General features: G+C 41.1%; 1 protein-coding gene across 1 annotated transcript in view; it reads right to left on the reverse strand.

The window, feature by feature from the left end:
- LOC310988283 (plexin-A1-like) overlaps window positions 1–27,849 on the reverse strand; it is a gene marked incomplete at both ends in the record, with an annotated part of 210,273 nt that overhangs the window by 52,139 nt on the left and 130,285 nt on the right. The window contains 6 exons of the mRNA XM_083974815.1: window positions 3,371–3,538; window positions 5,723–5,859; window positions 6,417–6,537; window positions 7,556–7,707; window positions 16,720–16,943; window positions 22,109–22,205. Coding sequence (XP_083830941.1) covers window positions 3,371–3,538; window positions 5,723–5,859; window positions 6,417–6,537; window positions 7,556–7,707; window positions 16,720–16,943; window positions 22,109–22,205 — 899 coding nt within the window. The remainder of the gene's footprint in view (window positions 1–3,370; window positions 3,539–5,722; window positions 5,860–6,416; window positions 6,538–7,555; window positions 7,708–16,719; window positions 16,944–22,108; window positions 22,206–27,849) is intronic.

The raw sequence follows: 27,849 nt of genomic DNA on the forward strand, positions 1-27,849 counted from the left end.
TCTTCCCTTTGCCGCATAGCCAGCGTTATGTTCACCTATTGGTCTTGAAAGAACTTCAGCCATTGTTGAACAACATGCTTCTTCCTCGGAGAAGCCTCGATACTTCAGTGACTCATATTAGAAAGTGACATAACAGCCTGAACAAGGCCTGGCCTGGACCATGGCTATGTGTGTATCCAAAGTTGAACTTTTGTAAGCGTTGAATTTGTACTGCAGACCAACAGAAAGCTGTATTAACAGTCCGACAGAAGAGCTAGAGAGCTTTTTTCCCCCCTTTAAATAGCTCATTAGCTTTGTTGCATCATCCGCTTTTCTTTAACCGTCTTCTGTTTCAGTATGAAATGTTCCACAAAAGAGGCAGTCAGGTCTACCTACTTTCAGAGGACTTTCTGTTGTCCTTTTTTTCTTCCTACTTTGGTTAGATCATTTGCACTTCCAGGATGTAGAGGAAAGCTCCTGCTCGGTGCCCGATCACCTGCAATTAATGCAACCAGTTTGCTGAAAGTTACGCAGATGCTGCACTGGAGAAGCAGGGAGGTTCAGTGCCTTGCTTAAGGGCACTCTTTGACAGTACCTGCTGCAGGAATGGCAAGCACCCTCCTCATCTGCAGTCTGTTTGGGAGAATATCTGAATATTTTGGCCCAAAATTGCTCGTCTAACCTCTGCTGCAACCTAAATAGCTTCCCTCGCTGTCCCAGATGAGCACTCCTCATTGATTTATTTTTGAAGTGCTCTGTCTTCTTCCTAAATGGAAAATCATCAGCCAAGCACAATGATAATGCACTCTCTCTCTCCATCCCCTCTACCTCCCCCCCTCTTTCTCTTTTTCTCTTCTCACTGTCTTTCATCCACTCTTGCTATCATCACCCAAGCACAATGATAGTACTCTGGAGGCGTGCATGTATTCGCACAAAAGCAGACAATGAAGCAGATACGAAGAACTACGATGAAAACGATAAGACATCTCAGTTGTTGGTTTCTACCTGAGCCAACACGTGACACCGTGAAAAAGAGCAGTGGCTGAAAAGCATGGGCTAAATTAAAGCTTTTAGCTTGAAGCCACACACACACACACACACACCCTTTGTGTATTACTGTTTTGTCGCTGTTTGTGAGGTGAGGTTGTGTTGGTTAGTGGTTTTCTCAGCCAGATGGAGGAGGGATCTGGGGCCAAACATCAGGGACTCTGGGAATCAGCGGGGCGTGTGTTTGTCTGTGTGTGTTTGTGCATGCTTGTGTCTGTTATATGCGGGATCATCACCCCTGAGTGAGTTTCCTCAAGTAGAACCCTAGTTTGGAGCTTCACAAACACACACAAACACGTACCCTCACAGTGGGTGTGGAGGGCAGTGATTGGGCCTTAGCTGCTTCTTGGCCAGCTCTCCCGAGCAAAGGGAACAGGGCAGGATTCATCAACACTCTTCTCTAACAAGCTCTTCATCTATCCGCTACCATGATCTACTGATGAGTCACCACAGGGAAGGAGGCAACACAGAGAAGGAAAGAAAGGATGAAGAGGGAAGGAGGTAAAACGAGAGGAAACAGGGCAGTGGCCTGTTTCAACATCTTGGAATAAATTAAGAAAGTAGGGAAAGAAAAAAGACATATATGAAAGACAGAATGAATGTTCTGATGAATTACTGTATATGGAAAATGTACATATAATTTCAGATGAGACTAACATAATGCGGGAGAATGTAGAAAAATAGTGGCTTTCCTTTGCGAGCCGGCATCCAGCTGTAACACTTCAAGACCCAGGATTCCGACAGGCCTTAAATCACACAAGGGCCATCAGGGGCAAATAATGAGTGCGCATTTGTGAATTTAATAAATGCTGTGGTAGTGGGTGAAAAATCAACCACATATGTGCCCGGGACAGGATTCAAATCACTGATTAGTCCGAGGCACATTAAAATCACCCAATGTCCCACAGAGAAAAGCTGCTGAGGTAAGGGATAGGGTTCTGCAGTGCCAAGTATCTGTCATAAAGACCAGTGTGTGAGTGTTTGTGTACGTGTGTATGTGCGCGTGTGCCCTCCACTGTCAATAAATCTACTTTAATGCGAAACCTTTGCTTGTGTGTGGCGCTCTCCAGCGATGCTGCTGTCATGTTCAATGCTGAGTAGTGGAGGGTCTTAATTTATTTAGCGTAGGGATACACGCTGCAGCATCGCATGACAGGCTGCGGAAAGCTGAGTGTGAAACCCAGAGTTGCATTAGTTCAGGCAGAGAACTTTAGCCTCACATATTATCAGCTGATCAGCATTAGCTGCCTCTTCAGTCACCAATCACGTTCAAACAATTAATGGGCTGTGTAATCTGACAAGCTCGCACTCCTCATTTTGGGATCAACGGAGCTGCTGCTGCTGATTTCCTCCACTTAAAAAAAAAAAAGGTTTTACTAGAGTTTGATGAAAAATCTCCAGAGGCACTGTCAATTTGCCACGATCCAAACCTGCTGTCAGAACTCACATCTAAGTACTTATGTTTGCCTCAAGAACCCTTCCTCAAATTTGCACTGATAATGCTGCTGCGTCACCAGCACTACTATAAACGTCAAGGTCCAAACCTTGATTTCCTCCAGCTACTAACCCATCAGAACATCCACCCAGAACTCAGGCATGAATCTCTGTCTGTCTGTATTTTGATTTTGTCGACGGCCGCTCGTCCAATTGACTGCAAACTTTGCAGGTGTATTGCTCGAGGCCAAAAGAAGCGAAGAATTGATTTTAGAGTTTTCTTTTTTTTTGGATGAACAGCTTTAAAGTATAGAAGCTTCAAACATTGCTTTTCTTGATGTGACGGAAATGGCAGAGCTACATAACAAGGGCAGTGCGGCAACCAGACTATTTACAGCGCTCAGGTCAGGGTTTTAAGAAGGGCCGACAGCACTTTCCCCACCATCAGCCAGACGCTATCGGAGCAGAGCAGCCAACCCCACCAGTAACAAACAAGACAGACTGCAGGGTGTGTTGCTCAGGAGCAGTGAGAGGCTGTTTGGATGATGTTCTCCAGAAAGAGGCAAGCTGGATCGACACAGGCCAAGCAATCAGCCCCTATACACAGGCGCATTTTGAATGGGCAATGCACTAGTTAGACACAACTGCAGTTGTTTGGTGCATTTATCGAGCTCCCTGTAGGACGTTTCCAACATGGATTCATTTTTGGAGCAACAGCCATTTGTTGCTATAACTTATCAAATATTCTCTGTCAACCAAAATCTGTTAATTAGTGAGATGACAAGTTGCCAAATACAAATTATTGAGCCAAGCCAGTTGTGAGGAAATCTAGCCTGGGATACAAAATGAACCTAAATGAGCTAAATACAACAATAACAGCTAAATAAATGAATAGGCAAAAGTGGCTTACCTGGCAATGCTCCAGTCAGGTTCAATCCTCAGGACTGTGGGGTCTTCGGTGTAGTTAAACTTGACTTCCGGGTTTCTGAGCTCAGCGTCGTCAATGTCCACCAGGACTGAAGAACTGCCTGGTGCCAGTCCAGCTGGGGTGACACACACTATCTCGCGGGCGTTCCTCCTGGATGGACAGAGGAAAGGGAGGAACAAGTTGAAGGAAGGTGATCAACAAGTGTCGAACCTAAACAACTTTATCACGTTTTTGAACTTTTTAATCTATAACAGTTCTGCTTCTTCGAGGAAAGACCAAAACTGAAGTAAAAATGACGAAACCAACAATTCACATAACAGAGAGAAGAGCAGAGAGAGTTGACACACTTAATGATTTGCTCATTGTGCTTACTTACTGTAATTACCAGTGTCTTGCCTGGGAAGCCAATTAATCTTATTCCCTTAAAATCATATGCCGCTAATTTGATTAAATAAAGCCATTGGTGACCAGTGCATGTCAGCCCAAAATAGCCTGTTAAATCCCGTAAGCTGACCAGTCTCCTGGCCTACGGCATCGCAGCATCACAGTTGTTTAATCACAGTTGGAGCTTTTAAACGCAGCACTATGAGTCATTTGCAATAATGTACAGTATATTGCATGTCCATTGTACTGTCTGTGGCATCACTTATACCTTCGTATTAATCGATGATCTAGGTTGGGATATTGATATTTAACCCCTAGGTGTTTGCATTTAGGGTACATAAACAGCTGTTCATGTTGCATCTCAGATCTCAAAATGCAAATCAGTTGATGGCTGTCATTCATCTAAAAATATCTATAATATACTTTTTGAAGATATCATTTTCTGGAGGTTTTTTTTAAGAATGTGATAACACTGAATTGATTGTATTGGCTGATATGAGGGAGCTCATACAGTGGATGGATCTTGTTATTAAAATTAATAATAAAAAATGAAAAACACATTTAAACAAGCAGTGAAAGATACTTCAGTAAAATGTGAAAATAAAAAGTGAAAATAACAGCTCTAACAGCAATAACAGCTCTGTATATTATGACTAATGTAACCCCTCCTCCACAGCCTGTCATTCTTTTATATGAGAAGAAATGGAATAGCTTTACTGTGGGGAGGATTAGAAAGATGAAGAAAGAAAAACAGGGAGCTAAAGTCATGTTTAATGAAGTTTGTACCTGCTCTGATTGGTGCTCTGGAAAAGATCGGTGCCACCAGTCACAAACACTAGGGGTTGGAAAGAGGTTGTGTGTATGTGTGTGTGTGTGTGTGTGTGTACTGTATGTGCTGTAGATGTGTGTGTCCGTGCTTGCATGTCCCACAGGCAAAATAACATTTTCAACGGCAGTCTTGTGCGCAGTCCCCAGTAGCTACATTATCTAATATGTATTTAGCACAGTTGAGTGGTGGCTGCTTTTCTGGGCCATGACTTCACAGGAGCGACATGTGCGTGCGTGCATGGATGGGTTTGTGTGTGTCTGTGTGTGTGTGTGTGTGTGTGCATGTGCATATTTGTGTGCACGTACACTTTAATGTAGTAGTGCACATTCTATTGTGCCTCTATACACCAAAGCAGTCACACGGAGAGAGAGAGAGAGAGAGAGAGTGTGACAGAAAGAGGGAGAAAAAGGGTGAGCCTGTAACCATGGCAACCCCATTCACAAAGAACGCATGCCCCAGCAACAATCGCAAGATGCCACAAACACAGTTACACAGTGAGGGTGCAACAGATAAAGACAGAGCTGAGGTGAGCGAACAGTCGCGGCGATGTTGGATTACTGCGAGGAGGCTGCGGCACAGAAATGACACTGTGACATCAAAGCTAGCACACACTTGCTTCAATGGAGATTAGCTACGAGAAGCTAATCCGTGCATTTGACATGCCAGCAACTGTGGTGATAGTTTGGAATTTTTTCATTGCGCTAGATTAGGAAAAGCCGGTGTGAGTGCAGACAAAGGGATGCTGTGTGTTTGCAGGCTACACACACGCTTAAGCACAAACAGTAGTGAGCATCCCACCACCACCACACACACACACACACACACACACAGATATGCCATCAGCTGACACATTGGTTACATGCTTACATGTGCGTCTAACATCTTTATGATGATGACAGGTTTTGCACATAAACAAATCCTTAAAAAGAGCATGTTTATTCATATACACATATTTTCTATTTCTATTCATCTCAGCATTTTCTCCAGTACCTTCAGTCATAGTTATGAACATGTTTTACTATTTTAAATATTCTTTATGATGTTCCTATTTCTCCACCATGGGGGTGATTAAAATTTCATTCAGATGGGAAAAAAATAAAAAATAAAAAATTGATCCTCACTTCTTGAAGTGGCAGGGCTGTGGTCCTATGCTGACAGACACGTAGCTGCCTGCGTTCAGGTTGCTCCCCTCAATGGTTACCCGGGTGCCGCCAGAAATGGGCCCCTGAGACGGCTGGATACGGGTGAAGTACGGAGTCTGGACGAGAGAGGAAATAAACACAACTTCATTTTCATAGCAGTGGATGAAAACCTACATGATATACTTTGCAAATATAAAGTGGCCTTCAGTACGGCATTAAGTACCATTCTCCTAAACTGAATAAGTAGAATCAAGAGAGATAAGAATCAAGATAAATGAGATGACATTAAAAAAGTCAATAATGCATAGGTTATTGTAATAGCTGATATTGACAAAGTCATTAAGGCAAAACAAACAGGACTTAAAAAAGCTTGAAGACGAAGCACTGACCATTGCCAAAGGACCTGCTCATTTAGCGTTTAGTATCCATGGTATTTAAACTTTAATGACACAATGGTCCTCCTTAAAAATGATGGTAGTGGAATTAAAAACCAAAAGTAACTTGGTTTCTACAGAATTCTTGAAATGAGCTTGTGTGATCACTTCATTTCACAGCATCATTCTCAAGGTAAATCATTTCACTACCTCGTGGAGAACTTTTCAAGAGAGCAGAATCAACGTGACTCTTATAGAAAAACAGATCCAACAAAAGAAGCTCGTTGCATTGTGCTTACCACAAAGGTGAACGGCCTTGGTGACAGGGCTCTATAGTCGTTGATGCAGTCTCTCACGCACACCTCCACCTGAGCTTCTTGGACCCTGTAGCCCGTAGCGTCGTTCAGCAGACACACTATTCTGTAGATGATAGGAAGAAATCGGAGGTCAGGGTGAAGGTTTCATTGTTTTTGTTGTTTTCTTTCTTTGGTCTCTTTAATAATAGATTCGCCTTATTAATGAACCACTTTGCAGAGTTACACAATTGTGCCAACAAGATAGCGAAAGCAAGGACATACTGTACATCAACCACAAAGGACGAGCACATCCACACGCGGCCAATTCGCTTCCCTGATAAACCTGCAGTCCCTGTACTGTGTGTTCTAGACGCTCTAGAGCTGAGTGATTGGTCGGTCACGTGACCACCACGGCAGGCTTTGTATGCATAGAGCACTGCACTAAAAAGAAATCTGACACGATAGATTTGAATCCATGTCTCAGGAGTAGTGAAGAAAGTAAAAAGAAAACAAAGCGACTCTGACGAGGACAGAGGGGAGGATATAAAAAAAAATATGACAATGTTAGAAGCGGCGCAGGCACGTCAAGAATAATGTGTAAAATAACTGATGTGTGTGTAATATTTGAATAGGGATGCCCTCTATCTCAACATGCATCATTGCCCAACTAACTGCACTACAGAGAGATTGTTTGATCTGCGTGAACCCAATTCCTCAGCCGTGTAGGACCCAGCAGAGGAGTAAATGTCAGGATGGAGGGATGAGAAAAAATAAAGGAAAGAGCATATGTAGGGAGTAATGGAGGGGAACGACAGATAGAATTTACAGACACACAAAACCACCCTCCCTGATGTCACTATCTTCTCCGCTCGCTGAATAAGGCTGCGCATATACACGTTTGATTGGTCAGGATGAGAGAGGCGCAGGCAGGATGCTGCTGTGCTGCCTTTGGTGTGTGTATGTGTGTGTGTGTCCTCAGATCTATGAGTGTGTGTTCTGGTAAGAGACAACCGCTGTCTGTGTGCACCTGAAAATGCATTTTTCTGAGTATGTGCACTTTGTGAGCATATACACCTCAGTGCCATTTACATTCTGTGTGTGTGTGTGTGTGTGTGTGTGTAGCCTCCTGCTCCTCTCCATACCTTTCTGCACTCACGTACTCCTCCTCAACAGGCACACAGGGCACCTTGCCCAGCCTGACACCCATCTGGATGTCTCTAAACTGCAGACCCAGGTTCTCCCCCAGAATGGTCACCCTGGTTCCCCCTTGGCGAGGCCCCGTCTCAGGGAACAACTGCAAAAAAAAAACAAAGGGAATTAAGAAAAACTAAGAGAGACAGAAGAATCAATTTTTTTTTTTTACCCATTTCTCTTGTGCATGCAAACACAATTTACACTGACATAAGTAAACACACACAAACTCACATTAACAACAAAAGAACGCTGCACTCAAACAGTTTAAAATGAAAATAGTCCCCACAAGTAACGCAGAGAAAAACACACAGAGCTGACAGCCCACCCCAGACACACACAAACACACATACACACACAAACGAACCACACAGAATTGCCCATATCAGGTGATTCAAGTCTTAATGAAGAAGAATCACCCCCTTGCCTTTGAAAAACACTGAATATGATAAAAAGAGAGGGGGCGAAAAAACAAGTTATGCTGACACACAGAACCAAACCGGCGTCATCTCGGGGGTTTAATTGAAACTTATTACAGCGGCTTGGCTTTGTCACCGAGGCTGTGGCGCTGTAACGTACAGCCGCGTCGCCGACCCATAATGTGATTTATCTAGCCAGATTATGGCGCGTAACGGGGACAGGTGTGGTGTGACAAAACAAATATGGTGACTGATGGACGGTGGCTGTCACCAACACGCACACACATTACGGCACGGACATCCACACGCAAACCTAATCCCTAACAAGCATCACAAGGTAATTATGTATAATCTGTCCATTGCCCTGTTCTCCTGCAGTGCTTGGCTGAGCAGTCAGTGCAGTGTGGAAATGCAAAGTCAGGCACTGACAGTGTGAAGGGATACTGCTATTATTATAGAGCAGAAAGTTATTAAAAAAAAACAGACCTTGACAAATTTCAACAGTATGGACCAGTTTGGAGGATGAAAAATGTGTCTTGTCAGGTAAATGAGATATAATTCTAAACTCTTATATGGGGACAGTCATCAGTCACCTCTTTTTTCTTGCACCCTGCTTCAGAAGCAAAGGCCACACTGCTGGCTCATGAACAGAAACTCATAAACTGAAGCATTTAGACCTCTAATGTAGTTACCACATATTACATGACATACACAAAGACAAACAGATGTTTTAGAACACATAAATATCATTTAATTTTTCATAATTCAATTTCAAAACAACAGGTAATGTTTTTTATTGCCCTTTATTCGCACTTGTGTCTTCCCACAACAGAAATCAATACGAGCAAAGTTCATCTAAACACTGCTGCAGAAGTTCCCACTGATGTGTTGCACTTGCAGGTCGGTTTACTTTCACCTTCAGACTGAAATTCTGGTCATCCGTTGTTACCTGTCTTTTTCTCTAATAACAACATACAGTGCTGCGTCCTGCAGTGCAATACCAGCCTAATGATGCATCAGGTGTTTAGTCACACAGTTTGTTAACACACTGCCTTTGTACAGGCAGAGGGTTTGTAAGTCATCGTCCTGTTGGAACTGTTTGCACTACATTTCAGGGCTTTATGTACTTCCATTGTTGCCTTTCCTTTTAAATGTGCACAATGTTTGCCTTTCTTTTTTAACCTACAGTGTATATACTGTAATGGGTTATTGGGTAAAGCTGACCGGTAGTGTATATTTATATAAATATACCAAATAAGCTTTGTCTCAAAGTCTGTGGTACAGTAAAAGCCTTAGTAAATCATATTAGAAAAGCCTTAATGAGTAGAATAAAAAAACTGACTTGCAGTGGTACATCGGTATCCAAAAAGACTTTCCCCAGGATCATCTCATATCTCCACAAACTTATGTTCTTACAATCATTTAAAAGATGCTATAATCACACAGGAAAATACACATATGGGTACTAAATCTTTTCAAATTCAATATAATTACCTAATGATTTTTTTTAAATGAACTTATTGCTCATCTTGCCAGAAAGCTACTGAACATGAGTGCGACAGATTGCCAGACAGACCACATCTTGGACGCTGTTGCGTGTTCGGAGCAAAAAAACACAATACATTTGGCAGTATTGTGCTAGGGATGGGCATTCGTTTGCAATACACAAAGACAGAACAGCTCGAGGCAGACATTATCTGCTTCGTGTTTAAGAGAAAGAGAGATATAGTCATGTCTGAATGTATCAAGCGTTTTGTGTTGGAGTTTTAAACTGGTACCTCGCATCCCACAATGTAAAATCATCTGCAGAACAACATGGAGTGAACTGAATGGAGAGACCACGAGGGAGACACAGAGAGAGGAGTGGAGCTGGGGATAATGCTGCCTACTATTTGGAAGCTGACTCACGTTGGAACCTCAGGCGCCACTGGAGCCTCAGCACTTTGGTTCCAGAGACACAATAGCTGGTAAACACTGACCGGAGTGAGTAGCCATCGAGCTCTAGGGTACGATATGGACAACAGATGTCAGGGTGTAGAAATGGGGCTTCAGATGGTTTTGGAAGAATGAAGCTATGCTACCACAAAACACATTAGCAGCTAGCCACCGAGGCCTGGGATATAAACACTGGCAAAGCCACAGACAGACAGGCAACAGAGGGAGAGAGGGAAGAGTGAGTGCTGCTAAAACGGATTACCAACATCACCACTGAGAACGATGGAAACAAATACTGTCAAACCAACACACACAACAGTCAGTGGGAAAATAAATGTAATATTGCAACATAACTGCTTAATTATTTTCACTACTGATGCACTTAAGTGGCCAGCCTCCATTCATGTATCAAACTGTACTTTAAAGGTCACATAATATTATAAAAATGGATATCTCAATGTTGTTCTGAATCTTTACCTGGAATCTGTCATATTTCAGAGGTGCTCTTAAGCAAAGTGAAGCTTGAAATAGTCAATCATAGCAGTAAGATTTGGCTTCAATTATAACCACTTAGAAGAAAAAGGAACAGCTGTGGTTCCTCTTTAGTTTTACACGGCCAACATCCCTGTAGTTAAGTGTCCAGATGTGTATTTATTTGATGTACTGTCATACTTGTGTAGCCTCATTAGTATATCATTGGCATTGACAGGATATCCAGTAGGTACAAATAATCAGGTTTCATGGTTCCTGTTTTATTATTTAAAATGAAAGACAGACTGCATTTTTAAATGCCTAGATTTCTGTTGCCACTTTCAGCGAAGCTGTTACTCAGCTAAACGAGCTCGGGTGCTTGTGGTGGCTCCATGACCATCTGTCACTACTCATCCATATTTGTGAGGAGATAGGTGAGGTTCTGATAGCCGGGGCATATGTTGCGCAAACTACCACTTCATGCACTCAGCACGATGGGACCCAAACAAGAACTGGCAATCTCAACATCCCTCAAAAACCTCAGAGGGGGGAGAGAGCGAGACTGAGAAGATGATTAAAGCGTTGGATGCAGAATGGCTAACCAACAGTAAGTGGAGCTGCTGACCAAACACAGATGCCTTTCATACTCCATGGAACAAGGACACTTAAGTAAGCAATAACATTGCCTCTAATCAACCACAATATGATATCTAGCTATGTATCTGAAACCTGATCCCTGTGGTATACTGTAGAAGATGGAGCAAGTCCATTATACAGTACCTACACGCTGTTATGACTGACAGATTGTAATGGTTGGGTAGTACCATAATAATGTTCCTCTAACATCTGAGAGTGGATTTCCATTGCAACCTCACAACAACTCTTGGAAGTATAAAAGTATGGCACCACATAACAAGATAACTAGCGCTCACTGAGCCTGCGGGCATGCAGACAGATGCCACAGTGTGGAAATGGGATCTCAAGCAGCTTTGGACTCACGTTGCAGTGATTTGACACAACACCACTACATCCAGGCCACATAACCACCACTCTCTGGGGAATGTTAAGTACAAACGCCCTGAAAATGGTTTTCGGTAGATCGTGATCCGATACAACAGAACCGCATTTAAGTACTAACTAAGGAGCCTGAGGATAAAACTGCAAAAGGATAACAAATATAATTGTTCCACATGAACAACCAAACTGATCTCGGACATGACTGACAAAAGGACCACAAATGCCTGGAGTAAAACACAGTCTCTGCCAGCAACTAGCTGCTAACCACAGAACTATATAGAGGCAATAGCCAGATATTGACACTGAACAGCATTTTTTCCCCCCTGCTATTTATTTTTTATTTCTCCATCATTTAGTGTGAAACTGCATTCCATGTGAGTTGTTTTGTTTTTGGGGCAACATTTGGTTTTGCTCAGAACAATCAATAATGATTTACTTCTACGTATCTGGCTGCTCTGACGCCATTTTCGGTCAACACTGAGGGTAAATTAGTCATCAGAGTTATCAGAAGTTGAGACACCCACAGTCAAAATTGACAATGCACAGATGAATGATGAGAACTGGACCTCCCACTGCCTTGTCCACTGCATTCCAATTTTAAGGAACATCAAAGCTGAAGGATAACTATGGCTGCACATCAATCAGATTTGAAATATAGATAAATACAATTTATCTTTTTATCGATTATTATTATTCCTTACTATGCTTGGAAACTTCTGAGGATTACACAAAGAACCACTCACCAGTAATCCAGTAGAGGTAAAGCACTGTGGCGTCACTTTGTGGTGATGTAGACTTTATATTGCAGTCCTGACCGCATAGTAGCCACATCAAATCATCAATTATTATAACGGTGGTTTCCTAGAAGTTCTACAGTATGTATAGTGTGTATGTGTGTGTGTTCTGTCACATGGTAATCTTGCTGTGGTCGCTGTGCTAACCACACATGAGCCATGGAAGCAGCAGCAGCTGCTGTTAAAAACTGCTGGTAAAATTGTTTATGTGGTTAAAAAAATAGTTTGAGGAAACTGCTAGCAAACAGGGCGTACGGGAAATTCAATTTGCAAGGGAATTTTTTTATGGGTTTGTTTTCTTCCTTAGGAATAATGCCTCAAACAAATATTCTATTATGCCTGTGAATATTCTCATTTGTCCAGGTCATCGTTATCCCCAAAGAAGTTTTTAGGCTGGGACTGGTCAGATGCAAACATGAACTGATGAAGCCTCTTGGATGAGAGGTGAAACGTCTTCCTAGACAAATAACCAAGTCCAGTTGCTTTTGATTTAAATTTCTTTGGATAATGTCATTATTATGTTAAAGGTACATTGTGTAAGTTCTCCTGTTATCTACGAAAATCGATTATTTCGTTCAAAAGTATGTTTTTCATTCATTAATAATTACCCCCATCAACAAACTGAAGTGTTCCAGTTAGCTCTGAATTTGCCGTTCATATCATTCATATATACATCGGCGGGTAAGCTCGGTGCTGGCTGCCATGTCGTGTCGCCATGTTTTTACGTTCAGTGGCAGCGTGACAGTAGGAAACCACGGAAACTCACCGGAGATACCGGAGCTGTCAGCTCAGGTCGAGGTGGCGTCTGTGAAAAGTCACCGCGGTAACGCAGTGAGGATTGTGAGGACTGCACCTGAATGCTGCATTCAGTCTAACCGATTTCACGTGAATGCAGCATGTAGGACTGAGTTGCTTGCGACAACCGCACCGCTAGATGGGAGTAATTCTTACACAATGTACCTTTAAACATATTTGAAAAAACAAAGAAAAACTGGGAATATTGTACAGGAAGTATCAACTTTATCAATATGGATTTTAGTTTGTTGGACACCAATGTTAATTAGGGCTATTCTTGTCTGTGACAGGATCAACTGAGCCCATTTTAATATGTTGAGACTCTTTCATGATTAACCTACTGCATACAGGACAGGCAGTACCTTTGAGTATGAATGGAGTAAAATGCCATTCTCTTTGTTACCAGGCAGAGACTAATGAACCTAGTTAATCTTAAAACAATTATGTCTAAAACCTGACCCTTACCCTGTACTTAATGAAGTAGCTTAACCTTTGAAGGTCTAACATGCAGTTGGTGCCGTTTGTCCAATTTATGGTCTGATCACATAATCATCTCTTGATTAAATAACTAACATTGAGGATATATGATGAAAAATATACCTGGTTCTCTCATTATTTAAATTAACCTGTTCCTGGCTGAATGGTTGTTAGGTGAACAGTGAATTAGTGTTACATTCCCTGACGCAAAACCAATGGGGCTGATCCTCTCGATGGCTGATGTTGCTGCTTGATAAATAAAAGTTTTAAGTTATTGTGCCGCCTCCTTGGAAAGGAATTGTGAACTAAACAGAGCAAAATGAATCCATGCATCAAGAGAACAGAGACAACAGCCACTGTCCTCGTATCAAGATGTCTTTTACTTTCATAACTCTTTAGACATTTATTACCCCCAGTTTCACTCCACGTGTACCATTATCATAAAATAAGAACACATCACTCTTACTCTGCCTTCCCCTTCTCATGCCCTTGTGTACACGAGCACACACAGACACAGAGAAACACACACACTCATTGACGCATGAACACATAAGATAAACTTTGCTCATATACATAGATTCCTTTTTTTTTTCTTCTTAATTTGCAAGTGCATGTTTAATGTACATATGAATGGACATATGCCAAATGCAAATGGTCAGCTTGTGTCAGTACAAGACAGTCACGGAAGTGCAGAGAATTCTGATTGTCCTTGTTCCACCACATTGTCAATCGATAAAGCATTTTTTGATACAGGTTAGTAGTTAGAAGTAGACATTTTACTAACGTTCTTATCCAGATCAACTTCAATGCCTTACGACAGACCTTACTATTTAAGAGTCAGGACCTCAGAATCACCCATGATCCAGCAACAGTGTGATCTGAACCTACCCCATGACCCCAAAATGATTTGCCTCGTGTCAAGAGACAAAATCTCAGACACATGAGATAAAAAGCCTTCTTTATTCAGATTAAAAAAAGAAAAATGCAAGAAAGAAACTGACTGTCTCTAGTCATTTGATCAGAAACTGAGGCTTTGATGAGTCTTACTGCTCTTAAAACAAAATAAGAAACTGTGAATATTATCAGATTTTATCCAAGTTCTAAAAGAAACATGTTAACAGTCATTTTATGGAAGCTGAGAATGATTTTCCCTCCTTGTTTTGGATTGGCACTGAGGCTCTTATCCGGCAGGTAAGAAAATAAAAAAGTCCACAATCTTAAACAAAGAAAACCAACTTGAATGAATTTGAAATCTATAACAGGCTGTGTGTAAAGACATCAATACACAGAGAGACAGTATCATATAAAAATGAACACAACTTAAAGACAAAGAGGAATCAATACCAAACAAACCTTTACATGCCTGTCTCCAGAGTACCAGTTTGATGTAACAGTGAGTAATAATACCATTTCTGTGCCAAGGGCAGGCACAAGGTCCCAACATGTGTGGGTTTTAATAGCAACACATTAAAATAGAGCAGCTTTCATTCTCAGTTCAGGACACGTAGGGCTTTCATGACCACGGGGGCTTCAACAAAGAGAGCTGACGCAACGGCCTATCAAGGTTTACAAGCCTTGGATCTGCGCAGGTGACTCCACACTCCTCATGAACTGACAAGATTGGAGTTCAAAGAGAGAGTGCTGCTTTTCTTTACAGGTGACTTCAGAAATGTAACACTGGAGGGAATCCGAGGGAATTTTTCTTTCCTAACAGTGACCATTCCACTCTCTAAACTCATAGTGCCATCCTGTTTCACCTTAACATGTCCACTCGCAAGATCAAATAGAGACTTGAGTTCATGTTTCTTTACATTTGAAAACCACAGGGTTTAAAATAGGCCAAATCCACTCAAATTAAAAATAGTAGGATAAAGCAAATGACATAGTCTCAATAGCTGCAAAATGAACAATGAGGAAAATATGGCTTCTCCTGCTTTTTCATAAACTTTGAACTTGATTTTCATCTCGGCATCGTCTGTTTTGTTTTCAACATCATGAAAAAGTATCTGCTGGAGCCAAAGTGACTGTCACAGTAGCCAGTTTCAGAAGAGTGGGAGCAGCACTGACGTTTGTGTGTTGTAAAATAAAAATGTTGGAGTAATTTTAACCTGAAATATTGGATATTAAACAGAGAGAGATACTTTTGAATGATTCCAGTTCATGTTTTATGTTTACATACAGTAATTGCAGGGCTTATTATAAGGGTTGGTGATATTTATAGTAGCTTTGCATCACTAAAATCCAACACTGACCGTCCTGTACATTGTTTTTTTTTTCTTTTTTTTTATTACAGTGAACGGTCATTTTATCTTCTATTATCAATAGATTGATGTTAAACCAGTGAATTAATTTAAAGGCAGTGGTTGTGTGTCCAGTATTAAGGACTACCATGCACTACAACTTGTTCTTATTTTTTTCTGATGGTGTTTGGAAATATCTAAAAGCTGATTTTCAGTTTGAACCACACTCAGCAAAGGTTTAAACTCCACATGTAAGCTCAGGCAATGATGGATGTTCTGTGTGGCTGGGCTATTTTTGTTTGACCATTGCTCAAAGGGCAGGGGTCACGCTGGTTTCCCATCAACTGCCAAAGTAGCATCCAACTCTATGTTTTTGAGCAGTGGCTCATGAAATGTTGTCTATATCATGTCAGCTCATCCATAAAGTGGAACTTTTCTGTGATTTGGAGTTGACTCAGTTGTGTGTGAAAGGAAGCCAGGCTCAACACTTTCTGTCTGTGTACCTGGCAACCATTCCATTAACAGTAAAAAAAAAAGAGAGAAAAAAGCAAATAAATAAATAAGCCGCTCAGTGGGTTTTTGTGTAGCAGATTTTCTCTTCTTGGGTGCATTTGTGTGGGAGAGACTTGAAGAAAAGACAGAATACCTTTTAAATTTGGGCATGTATGTAAGCACAGAATAGTTCATAAACCAAAATCAGAGTAATGGATGGCATTCATACTGTGTAACATGCACATAGTCTGTATGACCCCATAAACATAGAAATGAAAACATATCACTCAGCTGAAAAGCTACAATTGTCGACTTGCAGACACACACAGACAGAAAAATGCATCAATGCCTGAAAATACATCCCCTCAATTACACATAATCAGTAAATATTGCATCCTGCTCAATGTGTGTGGTGAGCGGTGGCATCTACAGTATGCAGCCACACCAAGAAAAACACACACCCACACATGCTTACCTTAGTGATCTTTGGGTGGGTGCAGCGGCTGTTTCCAGAGGTGGCATGCATCCACCCTCCACCTTCAGCCAGCTGCAGTGGGAGGTGGGAATTTCCTCCGCCAGTGCACTCCTGCCTGAGGGAGCACTTTCTGTCTTGGACGCACCAACCGCATTCGAACCGGGGATCAGCCTTCAGACACATACCACAGCTGTCCCGCAATGCTCTGCACTTGTACAGGTGGGCTGGTTGAGAGACGGAAAGAGTGGGACAGAGACAGATGTAATAGCTGAAACTGATGAAGTAGGCTATAGTCAAAAATGTTATTCAGTCAGTGGGCAGCTTTGGAGAATGAAATTGTCTCAGTGTTTTGAACAAAAGTTTCTCATTATTAGCATTAACTAAATGTTAAATGTTCACTGTAATACACTAATTAAAAGAGTGGCAGTAAAATTCAATTCTGCATGATTAGCATAGCTTCCTTAATGAGAGTTTACAAGCTAGCAAGCTAACATAGCTAATTGAGCATGGTTAGCGTTAATTTCAGAGTCACACCCCTATTTAATATAGTTTAATGTTTCAGCTTTTAATACAGTTACAGTATAACCCCCAGTATGAAATCATTTGTATGAAAAATAAAACCGAAAAACTAGCACACAAATGCTTAATCAAACAAATGCAAAATCAAATGTGTTGGGATCGTAGCAGGTCCCTACTGTCTCTTGCACTTTTATCCAACAATTTCATAAACAAACTTATACTCCACAGTTTGAGGTTTTACAAAACAAAAAAAAACAAAAAAAGTAAAGGTTCTAATAGACACTGTCTTTTTTAGACCATACCGGTGGGCTACTTTCTGATTACAAACTTCAACCTCAGCTAATCTTTCCAGATACTGTACTAGTACCTTATAGGCAGACTTAAAGCAGAAGTAAGCGATCCGGTTGTTTTGGCTAACTTCCTGTCAGCGGATGGAGTTAGCAGTCCCCGCCCTCGTCCCTACGTCAACACATGCACGCGCATCGTCCTCAGTCTATGCAACTGCCCCCTTGGCGTGCACACACACAGAGAGAGAGGACTGCCCCTTTATGCCGTTCTCTCTCCTCAAGGTTGTAGGATACAAGGAAAGTTTTCTCCTCGGCTTACAGCAGAGCAGAGTGACTCTACTCTATACTACTCTATACAAGTGATTGCTGTCGGAAGATATAACTATTTAAGACTTATATTAACACAAACATTCCGCTTACTTCTGCTTTAACTCCGATAAATAAACTACATTCATTCAAATAAACTGTGTTTCATTCTACATTGTAAAGATGTTTATATTTCTTCATCTCTTTTTACTAAACATTTGAGGAAAATATAATTTTTTGTTAATTTTCTACAACTATCATAGGTTCATAGCCTACATGTACATGTAGCAATACGCTCTGTAGCCTATCTATAGCCTAATTCAAATGTCTGGACTAGAAGCTTTATGTATTTGGGTGGGTATTGTTATTTTCATTGAACATAAAGTTCTGTGAGTTGTTCATTTGAAAAGAAAAAAAAAAAGTACAACAGTGGCAAGAAAAAAGTAATCAGGTATTTATGTGTCTGTGAGCTTCAGAGAGAGCAAAGGACCGGCATAAATGAATGTTAATCACCCACATAACACCTTAAACCTTGAGTAGGTGATTATTACCACTCTGAGGCTGTGACGATGAGAGAACTGTTCCCACAGATAAATAGAGAAAAAAAAATTAAAAAACATGAACAAGAGACCTGGAGGGATATTAGAGAAATTAATTCAACAGGTAATGTCTTCTAATGCCAACAGGGAATTGATAATTTGTTGTGTATAAAACCATTCCCTAAACTCTGCCAAGTGGAAAAAGTCATTAAAAGTAAAAAAATATATATTAATAAATAAATAGATAAATAAATAATTACAACCTCAAACACCTGAGAAGTTAGAGGGGAGGGAGATGAAAGAAAACAGGGGAGAGGGGGAGGATAAATTTTAGCTGCGCTTGTTAACAAAACAGCAACAAGAATTGTTATGAATTTAAAGATGGTGAGGCCCCGCGAGGCTGGGAGAATCGGAGGGAAGAGATAGAGCAGGAATGAGCGAGAGGTTGTGAGGAAATAAAAGGGAGGGAGAGAGAGAGACGTGGAGAGAGACCAAAACAACAGAGAATGTGAAAAACAAATAGAGGAGGGGAGGTCACATGCAAACAAGACAATGAAATATACCGGTAAATGGATAAGATCTTTTGATTTTTGTTTGTTAGCACTTATCATCTGTTAATCTCCATCATAATTATCTCTGTTGATACTGATATTGCCAAAACCTGCAGGCAGGTTTGTTTGCCGTCACACCAGCTAAACAGATTTGAAATTAACTAAAGTGGAAAAACATAGGGGGGGAGAGAGAGAAAAAAAAAAACAGAGCAACAGAGCATGCGAGAATCTCCTCCCTTCACCTCCTCCTCGGCAGACATACGGCAGCCGGACTTCAAAGCGAGCGTCTTTAGGATCCATCTGCCTGCCTCGGCCCTTTCCTCGCCCTAATCTGATTAGCCACGGCTCAGCTTAAAAGTAGCGCGACACTAATTAATCTGAACCAAATGAATGATTTAATTAACATTAACATCTCCACTTTACACCGGGGCAAAACCGGGTCAGCGGCGAGCAGCTCTGCCTCAGACGGATAATACAGCTCCAATTCAGAAAGAAAGAGGCAGGGATGGCGCGTGGAGGGGATTAATAAAGGATGGAGAGAAAAAGGAGGAGAAAAGGAGAAGGTCTTTATGAGATTTGTATGAGTGAGGACGGGTTTATAATGCACGTTTTTAACAAGCATTAGACCTTCAACACTAAGCATTGCATTGAACTTGTATAATCCTAATGGGTATTCTGTGAGGCTTTAGAACAAAATAACCATAAAATATCTATTGGGGTGTGATAAGGTTGTTGATTCATACTTATTATTAATCCATAACCTAGCCAGCTGTTTCGCAAGTCTGTCTTTGGCTTCTTTTGAGAAATCCTCCAATGACCTGGGACGCTGCCTGCATAAAATCCTTGCCACCTAGAAAGCTGAGAAGCACGTACTGCTCACTCATAGTCATAACATGCTTGTCAAGTTCACACACACACACACACACGCACACTACCTGTAAGATCATTGGATTTCACACTCCAAAACTCTCAGAGCTCCACACCATCCTGTCACATGCAAAACGCTCACTGTGGCACACATCCCTGGGGCCTGTTTCAGGAGCTATCAGGATAACTTTGCTGTATAAAACCTCACATTGGAAAGATGGATGTCAAAAGCGCAGTGATGAGTTTTATTCAAAGTCATCCATATAACCCCATATAACCTCTAAAAAGGGAAAAGAAACACTCTCTACACAGTATGAAGAGGCACCCCGTGATTCCTCACAGCTCACAGTTTTCAGCAACACTTTATTTTCAAACTATCAACAGGAAGCAGTGAGGAAATTTGGGAATTTTGAGGTGCTACAACAAAATCATGATGTGGCGGGTCTGTGTTTTCAAAACAGTATGATGTTTGTTCTCTCTGCAGTATTTCAGTGCCACCTGGTTTAATATAGTCACTCCAAGGCTGATAGGCTATTGTGAAATGACACATAACAAGTAAAATCTTGTCAGTGATTAAAGCATTGGACGTCTAAATCATATTTATTCAACTTTACATTTTATTTATTCATCATTATGGGAGACAGCAGGTTACGCATAAATGTTTTTTAACCAATTGTCGCAGAACTGTATCTTCTGAGTCCTGGCTGATCTCTAATCTATAACATGCCATATCCTCTAAAGAGGTAAATCTAGGGCCAGTCACAGTTTCACAGCTCGACAGATTAAGAGTAATTGTGATATTTACGACTTAAAGTACCCTAGATGCTCACAATGACAACATAGTCACATAATGTTTACAACTGTGTGTGAGCATACTAATGTACAGAAAAAAACATACACAGTACAGCTCAGACTGATGGCATTGTAGGTACAGTGTATAGTCATAATTCAAAGGACTTGGGAAATCATAAATTGGACCTGATGGTTAGAATCAACAGGGTTTAGGATGTATTATCATGATACATGAGAACTTGGATGGCAGTTTGTCAAATATTAGTTTCAGTAGCTCAGTTTCGGACAGTGTGGTGGAATGACCACCTTACACATTGTCGGCTGCCATTGTGTTTTAGGTGTATTCAGTTTTGTGTTGTCTGGAAAGCAGAAATCACGAAGTTACATAGTTAGACAGGTAACTGCTTTACAGTATATGTGCATCATCACTAGCTCTCTGTCGTTATATCTGAAGGTCTAGCTCAACAACACAGAATCCAGGATCCATCTACTCCATTGAACAGAAATGGGATTATTTCTGTTGTTGTGACAGCTACGACACTTCTGAGCACATGGTAAACACAGGATGTTTAATCCCCCAGAGAGAATCTCTGAGCACAGACCCCCAGAAAAGCTTGAAGAAGCACATTTTAAATAAAATTACACTAGCAGGAGAATTAGGTCATGACCGATAAGCAACTAATTTCCAAGCAATCTGCAAAATGAACTGCATGTCTGACATTTATCAAAATGAGGTCAGATACAAAACAAAGGATGTAAGATTAAAATGTGCATGTGTGTCTTTTTAAAACCGCAATGAATGGTGAATGAAATCGACAAAAAAAAAAAAAAAATAGAAAATAGAAAAGAACAGAGTGGGGAGGGTTAGTTAATCTGACTCTAGACATGCAAATTCAGAGCAAAAGACTTTATGACACACTTGAGAGCAAGACTTATATTATCTTGTGTAATGGGACGTCTAAAATCATTAGCCTCCACCACCCAATATATTACACTTGATAAAGAATTTAGAATTGGTAATTGTTTTCCACTTCATGCACAAATAGCGATTAAAAATAATAAATGCCATCCCTCCATGTCGCTTTCTGTTTTTCTTTATCATTCCCTTTACTCTCATCTACCCCCCGCCATTACATGGTGCATTTATCAACCTGTCATCCACCCATCTTTCTTGCTCTTCATCCTTTCTTCTGCCTATCTCTTTCTCCATTTGTTTATCTTCCTCTCTAACATCCATCCCTATTAATTTCTGTGTTGGATGTTTTGTTTGTTATCATTGCCATCCATCAATCACTCCCCCTGCCCCTCTCTTATCCCAGAGACAAGAACAGTGTTTTTCCAAACTAATGGTACACTTTCACCTTTCTCCCTGATGGCTGTCAAAAATGAAATTACAGATTTCTTATGAAGGGGAAACACTGCACACGGTATTGTTGGCTTCACAGAAAATCATTACCGACAGATAAACAAGCAGGAGAGTCTCATTTTTTTTTTTTTTTTTGGTTGGGCAACAAAGAAAGCGTTCTACCTTGAATGTTGAACGGGTTGTCAATGACAAAGTTTCCATTCCACACCACGGAGAGGTCGACTGGTAGGTCGCTGATGTCACTGCCCTCGTAGTCATACTGAGAGAGACACACAAACACAGACAGCGTGTGAGAGAAACGTGTAAGAAAATTGTTGATTTATAATGGATTCAATGCAAATTTGGAATTGTATGAGATATTGTTTCATTTGCATAGTGATTCGCCCCGGCCTGTTCATTGCAGACAGTGATACAGCCCGAGCATGAACACATGCATAAATCCATATTCACCAAAACAGACATATTTCATAAATACACACAGAGAAATAACAGATGGGTTACAGTTGAATGGGCATGGCTGAATGGAGAAGGAGGGAGACCGAGATGGAGAAAGAGAGGACATGGGACGGGTGATGAGAGGAAAATGGGAGAAGGGATGAAGACGAAGAGGAAGAGGAAGAGGAAGAGGAAGAGGGGTGGTCAGGAGCAGTGAAAGCAGACAGGAATCGGACACCGGTGGACATGTGAGAGGACCTTATTCATTTACACATGAGCTAAGTGGTGGGATGAGGGTAAGGCAGAGATAAGATAGGGGCTAGTGTAAAGTGAAATTGGCATTTCCAATTTGCTCCCTGACACACTGGATTTGGAAGACACGGTTCGACCAGCTCATATGGGCAACAGGCCCTGAGACAGACACATGCACACACACACACACACTTAGAGTCAAAACTTTTCTCCACAATCTCTCTGATCCAGCTCCATACCAAACATATGGAGGAGTGAATGTGATGTTCACATATGATGTGACATGTGCGGAATCACTCCGGTTTATGCTAATAGACTAAACACATAATGACATGCATGGGTTGTCTGTATACCAGCAAAGTCTATAAGCTACTGGAATATATAAAAAAACATGTGTTATTTCAGGGATGGTCTCAGGTCAGTGTAGAGAGCCTTGAGGTGATGAGATAAAAAGTAAACAGAGGAAAAAGAAGAGAAAAAACAAGAGGACAAAGGAGTGAAAGGAAAGCGTGTAATCAGCCACATAAGACGGGATGTGGGAAGTCTGGATCTCTACTGCGACAGTGAGAAGCTGAGAGAAGCAAAGGCCAGTGAAACCACAGGATTCTGGGAGGTCAGCAGCTCCGGAGGAGAGGGATTCAACCAAAACACTCTTTTGCCACAAAGGAAATGCTGATTGATCTTATTCCCTTCCCACTATAGTTCAGTGGGACTCTAATCCATCACGCATGAGGTAGGATGTTGATTTTATTAGCATCACTATTACATCCCACTGGCTGAAGACCTGTGTATGGCAGCCAGTGTCCCGGGTGAAACCACAGGACCCACACGCACACACATGCCCTACTACTCCCCCTCTCTCCACGGAGAGGCTCCCATTAAACTTTAAGGGTTTCGACTTGTTTGCCATCACCAAAACACTAGGTGAGCTTGTTCTCTTGTCACTCCCTGCCCACTCTGCTGCCCGCCACATCATGCTTTATTCATACTGTCACATGGTTTAAAACGCCGACACAAACCACAGTGTGACACAGCGACACCGTGCCACCAGTCACACCAAGCGTCACCCGCTGTCTAACCCCGCTTCCTGGGGCACGCTTGGGAGTAAAAGATGATTTGTAGGCTGATGCAAAGCTGAGAGAAATTCAGTGAAAGGAGAAGAGGCAACAGAGGGACAAAGGCGAGGGAGTCTACGGCCATGCCAGCACTTCTGTGAGCCTATACTCGGGCACAGCTGCACTTTGAGCTATGTGCTAACAGTTACAAATGCTATTACACTGATATTTATCATGCAGTGTTCACGCCCCATCTCGGCTAATATTTGCTAAAATTGCATCAAAAACAAAGAGCATGGTGCTGGATGAATAAGTCTGATGATCTTGTATGTTATTAAAATCCTCTACATATTTCACTTGGCGCCAGAGAAAAAGTTTGGGATTTTCAAATACAGCAGGATTGGTGTTCAGTAATGTAAAAATTTGCATACATTATTAATCCATCATACTGGTCTTATCAGTCACCAGTTATTGCTCTACTCTGACCTCTGACATTCAAAATTAGTTTCTTAACATATTTAGTAGTAGTTGGTGGCACCTGGTATTAGATTCAGCCTCGCCCCCCACACCCCCATATTTTAAGGTTTAAATTAAAAGAACAAGCAATTTCCCATCAACAAACATTCCCATTTTCATTTTTATCAACAATACAGTATTAGACCACTGTGTAGTAGTTCATCTTCTCATTGAAATTATGCTTAGTAGACATGAGATTACAGCTAAGGTGACCTTTTTTTAAGGATCTGCATTTGGATATTGAGTTCAGTTTTGTAGTTCATGAGTTGGACTGAAGTCTGGCACAGTCCGGGTTTTCAGGAATTATGACTTAGACAGAAATTAATTTGTTTGGCTGCCTGTATTAAACAGTAAATAAACTCCTTTTCAAATATTGTGTCATTGTAGTGTCATTTTGTTTTATGTAGACCCTACTGGAAACTTCACTTGGACTCTTTCGTGAGTGGGACACAGGACACAGTAGGCTACTGGCTGTTAAAATATGGCAAATTCTGAAAACCTTTAGGGAAACAAAAGGTAGCTATTTCATTTATTTACTTATTTGTTTATTTTTTGGTCACTTAACAATTTTATCCATGTACAGTATATAGATATAAATGATGTGTCCGTGTTAGTAGGAGTGAATGTGATTTGTCTGCAGAAGAAAAGGGGGAGGAGCAGGGCTTTAACCAATATATTGACATGAACTGTGCTGTAATCAAACTGTAGCTAAGGACCATGTCTTTCCTTGGATACAGTCAAATGCTAAACCGATAAAAAAAAAAGTCATTTGAGAAATCCATTCCAGCCTCACATCACTCTTGCTTTGACTCGCAGGCTGAGACCAAGTCAGAGCTTTACCTAAAGTCATCTTTCTTTAACAAAAAAAAACAACAACTCTCTCAGGGCTTAATGAGGAACTGTAGCTGTCTTTTGTTTTGTATGATTTAGTATCCATGCATGCTTGTGTTTTCTGAATTTCCTGCGTTCAATTATGTTTTTGTCTCTGAGCCATTCCACTCTGGGTTACCTCTTTGGCCTCCATGTAGGATTTCTTCCATACTAGGCATTCCTCTGGTCTACTGGAGATTACGTGCTTGCCTGCAGCTTACTGCAACAACTGATTATGGCAGTATAGGAAAGATACGGCTTCCTTCAGAGAAACCGATGGCTCCTGTTTGAAATGCTCACATTTTTAACTTGCTGAACTCAACAGCTGTTGACAACTGATCAGCGTGTCAATAACTCCTGGTAAAGCTTTGATCTTAAAGTGGCGGCACAAGTGCTGTTAAAAACTCTTTATTGGAGGAGCCCTGTAGGTAAAAGTTGTTCTCTCTGCCTACTGAGAGGCCCCTTAGCTGGCCTGCTGTCCTGACTTCCCTCCCCTGAGCGTCCAGAGCTGCTGGAGATGAGTAATCAGACTCATTACTGAAGCCTCTGGCCAGCTCCTCCATGTCACTGCATGTAATTAATCTACCTGAGCCAACTCATAGTGTAGCCCCCTCTAGGGAAGGGAGGGAAGAGGAGGAAAGGGAGGGGAAAGGAGAGGAGAGGAGAGGAGGAAAAGCAGCGGACGCAGTATGGTTGGTTGGATGAAAGTGGAGGACAGCTTAAGAGGAGATAAGGGGAAAGTGAGAGCAGTAGAATTAGGAAAAGAGGAGAGAAGATTAGGAAAGAAACAGAGGGCAAAGTGGAAATCAGGGAGAAGCAATGAGAGGCAGTAAAGGATGACAAGGAGAGAGTAGTAGAGGGACAGAAAGGGGGAGAGAAGAGCAAATGGGATAGAAAGAAGAGTAGAGGAGAGTAGGAGAGTTTGAACAAGGAGGCGATAAGGCTGAGGAGAGTATAGAGAGGAGGGGGAGGGGGAGGGGCGTTGAGAGGGGACAAGGGAGGGAGTGGAGGTGACAACAGGAGAAAAAAGGAGAGGGAGGGGAGGAGGTGTAAAAAGTACAAGGTGAGCACAAAGCCGTCCCTGGCCTCATTACAGTAACACACCAGCCTGGCTGGGGTTCATTCGTTATCTGCTCCTGCACTCGTTTATTCTCTCGCTACATGAATCGTCTCCATGGATTGCATGTCTCCATGGACTGTATGAATAGATATGGCAGTGTGTGTGTGTGTGTGTGTGTGTATGAGTACATGCTTGAACGTCTGAACTGAAAACTGCCAGTGTTAACAAAACAGAGCAGCTGGCTGGTGAGGGAGGCGAAGGTAGGGAAAAAAAGGAGAGCTGTGCATATGTGTGCGTGTGCAGGTCACCCTCGTGTAATTAGTCATGTTGAAGGATACATTGAAGGATAACGTGTGTTAAAAATACACGGCTATAACACACACTTACACACACAGTATTTCAATGGGGCTTTCAGTTGAGCTTCTTTTGTTTGTGCACCAATAATGTATAAATTAATACAATCTGTAAAAAACGGAAAAAAAAAAATGCTAGCATTACTTTTCACACGTCACCTAAAACTTTCATATCTGTAAACCTGTGTACTCTGATAGCAGTGGAAGAGGCTTGTGTTTTTTATGTAAATAAAGTATTAATACAACTGTATAAAATCAATATTTACGAGTCTTGCTTTCAAGTTCCTCCTATCACTTTCACCAAATAAAACATCAAAAGTAAAAGCTCTCCAAATATGATAAATATGAGGCAAGAAAAAGTCACAAAATGAATACACATTCTTATTCAGTCTTTTTTTTAAGGCTTTTCTCATCTTCATCTTTGGTGAAATAATGGACAGTTTTACCTTTTGGCCTCAAAAAGTTCCTATTCCTAACTATACAGTATGTTTAAGTGTAACTATTATAAGGGCATGATATTTGAAAAGTGACCCAAGATTACCTCTGTTATGATTTTGTTTTATAGGAGTAAAAATGATGGCTTAACTATGAAATAAATGGAGTAGAAGTTCCTGGTGGCAGAAATTGGAAAAACAAAGTTCTACTCAGGCATAGTTCATGAGTAAAATATGTTCTACACTTATAACAAACTATTTAGGTTACATCCCATTCCTGGTACTTATAATAACCATTCCTAGCAATTTTGGGCATGATTAGCATGATTATGGTACTTGTGGGTATGGTTAGGAAGGTCATTGCTTCCTGTTAAGGTCAGGGAAAGACTGTTGTCTTAGAGAAAGTCAGCAGAATGAGAGAATGGACTGATAAAATATTTATTTATATATATATAAAAAAAAATATGTCCTTTATGTTAATTTGATGTTTTAGTAGCAAATGTTTCATTTCGGAGGGAAAATTGTACTTTCTTTATTCCACTGCATTTATCTGAAAGATACTGATATTAAATTCTTAAATTCAGCTCCACATTGACCAACTATAGATATTACACAATAATGCATTAGATATAGTATAGTAGTCTTATAACACATGTATTCTCAGTTTGAGCGTTAGTACTCAAAGTGCATTTTTGATGTGCAATTATTTTATTTCTCTATTGAATCACAATGTTGTTTTACTTGAGTGTCCAAATACCATCTGCACCACTGTGTACACCACGCAGCAGTACACAGGCTGCAGTCTCTGCTGTCAAACATGTGAGTTTTCTCCATCATTCATCATTATTGACCTCCTCCTTGTGACTTCTATAACAAATTACTGTTCCAAAATGCACTTGGCAGGGTAAATTAGTCACTATATAAATGT

The sequence above is a fragment of the Trachurus trachurus genome (assembly GCF_905171665.1).
Source record: "Trachurus trachurus genome assembly, chromosome: 7".
Classification (NCBI taxonomy): Eukaryota; Metazoa; Chordata; class Actinopteri; order Carangiformes; family Carangidae; genus Trachurus; species Trachurus trachurus.